Source organism: Kryptolebias marmoratus, linkage group LG1 (genome assembly GCF_001649575.2).
Source record: "Kryptolebias marmoratus isolate JLee-2015 linkage group LG1, ASM164957v2, whole genome shotgun sequence".
NCBI lineage: Eukaryota > Metazoa > Chordata > Actinopteri > Cyprinodontiformes > Rivulidae > Kryptolebias > Kryptolebias marmoratus.
In genome coordinates, this window is record NC_051430.1 from 33,876,767 (window position 1) to 33,881,516 (window position 4,750).

At 44.0% G+C, this 4,750-nt stretch overlaps 1 protein-coding gene across 1 annotated transcript in view; it reads right to left on the reverse strand.

The window, feature by feature from the left end:
- The window catches only part of slc41a2b (solute carrier family 41 member 2b), a 17,772-nt gene that overhangs the window by 9,967 nt on the left and 3,055 nt on the right, over positions 1 to 4,750 (reverse strand). Inside the window, exons 3-6 of the mRNA XM_017426268.3 lie at positions 4,349 to 4,456; positions 3,205 to 3,276; positions 1,498 to 1,642; positions 631 to 777 (exon numbers count right to left, since the gene is read on the reverse strand). Of these exons, the coding sequence (XP_017281757.1) occupies positions 631 to 777; positions 1,498 to 1,642; positions 3,205 to 3,276; positions 4,349 to 4,456 (472 nt within the window). The remainder of the gene's footprint in view (positions 1 to 630; positions 778 to 1,497; positions 1,643 to 3,204; positions 3,277 to 4,348; positions 4,457 to 4,750) is intronic.

Consider the following 4,750-nt stretch of genomic DNA (forward strand, 5'->3'; position numbering starts at 1 on the left):
TTCTGATGTTAACAGGAAGTGACGTCACGTGTCTTCTTCCTGAGTTATTTGGGGTTATTTTGTATTCCACGCTACACAAACCCACAAAGAAGAGACTAGACCGCAGAAACGGTGGCGAATCACTTTAGAAACAATAAATATTGAGTTAAAGTTGCGGGAAAAGTTTTGGACAAAGTTGTGATTTTGCAGGGTTTGCTTGATTTTGCGTTAATAGTTGCGATCGCAACATCGCAAAATCCTGGAGGGTCTGAGAAATGACTGGTAATGATGAGTTTTTTGAAGTTTGAGCTATTTGTCTGTGTTCATTAAAGTCTGTTTGCTCTAAATTCTGTATAATCTGTAACTGGGAAAAACAGAGATATTTCTTTATGAATGATTTGACATAATACATCTAAATCTAATTAATTGATGTAATTTTTAACAAATATTGATTGTGATTGGACCAAATTTTTAATTTCGGCCCCCATGCGTCACTGTGTTTGACCCGAGGGAGGAGGATTCATTAAGCAAACGGCCCCACCTTTACAGATCAGACACGACAACATGCGGACTGTCGGCTCTCAGGGAAAATATACGTCTGGACCCTTACAGGACGTCGTTACGTCTAATAAGCAGCAGCTCTGAACATACCCAGGCATTTGTAGAGGCCCTGGCTTATCCAGGCCAGGATCGCCAACGTTATGAGGTCACCGAAGCTGGCGGCGATGGGCGTGGCTACGTTGTCCGGATTGATGCCCGTTTTCTTGGAACCCACGATTACGCCGACCATGATGATGCCTATAAATAAAAGAGAACGGCAGAGCGCTGCAGTAACAGTTTTCTGCCCTAGGCATGGGCCGATAATGTTTCGAGGTATAACATGGTGTTAAAAAAGCCACTAGGTTTTTTCCATCATACCGTTCCTATTAAATAAGAAGAAGAAAATGCATTTGTTTCCAAATCAGCAATTTGACTAAAAAAGGCTTTATTTAAAGAATACGGATTATACATTTCTATAGCTATTTTATTCTTCGTCCTGCTGTGTAAATAATTAAATTCTGAGGAGATAACAGTCTAAACTAGAGGAATTGCATTTCCGGCGAAAATGCAGTGTGACTGAAAGCTGCTGAAGAAGCTGAAACGAGGAGAAACAAACCCTTAAAACGGTAGAACAATGCTTAAAATCGCAGAACGATCCTTAAAATTGCAGAACAATCCTTGAAACGGCACAACAATCCTGAAAAATAGCTGAAAGAGTTTTAAAAACATCCTAAGAAGCAGAACAGGACCTAAAAACAGCTGTTTTAAGAATTTTTAGCTAATTTTATTGATTGTTTCAGTCTTTTCAGGTGTTTTTCTAGTTTATTCTGCTGTTTTATGGATTTGTTTTGAAGCCAAGTTTGTGCTTGCCAAGTACAAACTTACCAAGTACACAAGTACATACAGTCTACAGTGACTCAAACAGAAGTACTCGGTGCTGACAGTTTATCTGGAAGTCAGCTGTGAGCGAGCGTTTACCCTGCAGCAGGGAGGCGATGAAGGCCGTGGCCACACTGCTCGAGCACAGCAGAACAGCGTGGCTCATCTGAAACTTCCCCTCTGGGATCCAACCGAGAACCACGGCTGCTACGGCCGCCAGAAAACCGACCACGGTGGCCTGGACCTGGAGCAAAAAATAAAAAACCACAGGCATTTACAGCATTTTTTTCATTTTGTTCTTGCACAAAAACAAGCTTTATGTGAAACGCCGAACGTTACAGACGACTTGCCACCACACGAGAACACGGGATGTGTGTCAGCTGTCACTCAGGACAGGGGGAGTAGAGTCCAAAAACGGCAACGACAGACCCTGCGTCTGCACAGACTCCAGGTGAGGTCGGGGTTGCTAACTTTCTCTCGACTCTTCCTCTAGTCGGCGTTCGGTGACGGCGATTGCCTCGTTGGCGCGGTGCCACCAGGTCTTTCGGTCCTTTGCCGCAATTTCCAAGATGGAAAAAATGTTGCATGATGACAAAAGCCACCTGACCCAGTCTTTGGGTCTAAGCTTTGTACGACCTCTTCCTCTCTACTCCTCTGCAGAAGACGGATTTTGGGAGTCTGGCATCATCCGATTGAACGACGTGGCCGGTCCACCTAAACCAGGGGTCTCCAATCCTGGTCCCCAGGGCCACCATCCTGCATGTTTTCCTTGTTTCTCTGCTCCAACACACCTGATTCATGGTTAAATCACCTCTTCATGTTCTACAGAAGCCTGTTAATCACCCATTGATTCAAATCAGGTGTGTTGGAGCAGAGAAACAAGTAAAACCTGCAGGATGGAGGCCCTGAGGACCAGGATTGGAGACCCCTGACCGAAGTGGACTCTGAGGAAGTAGCGCTTCTACACTTTCTGACTTCAGAGTTGGAGTCTACAGCTCTGTAGACCTTGCATTTCGTTTGTAGGCGGATTGCCAGGGCGTTTCCAAAACTTGGTTCTGGACTTTTCCCAATCAGTGATTTAACAGTTGTACGAAGCCAGTTCCAACCTCAACATTTTTAAAATCTGAGGTTGAATTTCCATATCTTGGTTGCATGTTGTGCAAGCAGCACTCGTTTCGTAACAAGAGTCACTTCCTAGCGTGTACATATTTTACACACATGCGGTTCTGCTAACTGTGGTCTCATTGTGTTAGGTTTGATCTCCTTTTAAGGCGGGGGAATCGAAATTCCACCGAACCTTGCAGCGAGGTCGCCAGTTTGACTCTCCGCTCCGGTCTTAACGTGTGAAGTTTGCTTGTTTTCTCCAAGTACTCGGGCTTCGTCCTGACTGTTGTGACTATTTGTCCATAAAAAAAACAAAACTTAAGGGATCAAACTATAATTCAGATAATGACTTGGCGCACGCTGGTTTGTGGTTTTCATGCGGTCCAAAAACGTCCAATTCCATTTTGGATTTCTTCCAAGTTTTGCATATGACCCCTAACGTGCCCCAAAGTCTACGTATTTATGTGAAATACCCAAATCCCAAACAAAATAAATGTAGAAACTAAACAACAAATGTATTCTAAACAACTAAGATTAAACAGAAAATTAGAAATTCGCCAGAAAATACACAAATTAGTAAAGTAAATTTAAAGAAATAGCTCCTACACTGACTTTAGGTGAGACCACCAAACGGAATAAAACAGGTACAGAAAATGTGTCACTACTTAAAAAAAAATTAATACTAGAAATCTTTGTGATTACCTGCTTGAGTGCCAGGTTGCCAATGATTAGATTCCACTTCTCGATGGGAGAGTCCATCTTCCCAACATTCACCTGAATGAAAAGGCAGGAGAACAGAATTAGGTACGAATACAACGATATTACAGCTTTTGTCAAATCGATGGGAAGTACTTCCGTTTTAGTGCTAGCTGAAAACGAGAAGAGCTTCGTCAAACGGAGCAGGACAGCTGTGGTCTTTTCCCAACGCTCCCATTGGTGAAACTGTCAGGAGGCTCATGTTCAGGATCCTTTTCTCAGACCCTCCAGGATTCCACAATGTTGCGATCGCAACTATTAACGCAAAATCAAGCGAACCTCGCAAAATCGCAACTTTGCCCAAAACACCGCAACTTTCCTGCAACTTTAACCCAATATTTATTGTTTCTAAAGTGATTCGCCACCGTTTCTGCGGTCTAGTCTCTTCTTTGTGGGTTTGTGTAGCGTGGAATACAAAATAAGCCCAAATAACTCAGGAAGAAGACACGTGACGTCACTTCCTGTTAACATCAGAATGCCGGGAGCGTGCAGGAGCAGCGACCGAAGCCAAAATGTGCGCTAACCAGTCCCTGATTTCACGGGGCATTTTCCTAAAAGTTGCGATGAAAAGTTGCGGCGGAGTTAGCGGCGTCTAGCTCACGGCTGACCCGAAACAGGAACGCTAATGTTGGCCAGCTGTCCCTAAGTGAACCGCCGCGCGTGAGAGAAGGGGCCGGCAGAGAACGAAATTAAATTAAAATTTTAAAATAACTCCTAATATTTTGTTTCGTGTTAACCTGACATTATTCCCATAATATAATAATTATTAAGCAATATGTGATAGTATTTTGGCAGCAAAAGCAATATCTGTATTTTGAGAAAAATAATGAGAAAAAAACCGAGTTAATATAAGTTAAAAAAGCATTAAGAGCGAGTCGATCCAACTCAAGATGGCCACCACAGCTAATGAACACTAGCCAACACAAAATAGGCTATGTGTTTGTGTTACAGACATAAAGGTACCATCACGTAATGCAAGAGCCGGCGAAATATCACAAGATCTTGTATAATCTCATTTTCGAGATTCGACCAAAGTGGCTCCAACGACATCATAGCTGCGAGTGATACCGAGTCACCGGGGACGACTCACCGCCGTGGACAGCCTCGAGGCCAGCGTCATCTCCAAGTTCCCTTTCAGACCCAGCAACGCGGGAACCAGGATGAAGATCTCCGTGATGTACTGGAAGGCATCCCAGTGCTGCGGACAGAAACAGAAACTAATGTAAGACAGAAACTAATGCCCCTTTTCCACCGGCTCTAATTCAGAAGTCCGACTCTACTCCGCTCTACTCGGCTCGGCTCGATAAAGAATGCATCGCGTTCACACCGGCCAGTTTGGTCGGTAGCAGAGGAACGCCTCCTGTTTTTTAAACTTATGGGGATTCTCCTGAGACTTCAGGAAGAGAGGCGCAGTGGAAGAAATGCTCTGGATGCTGCGATTGTTGCGCGGAGTAGGACAGCTGTTATCCGCCGGAGATTTCAGGCTTTACAG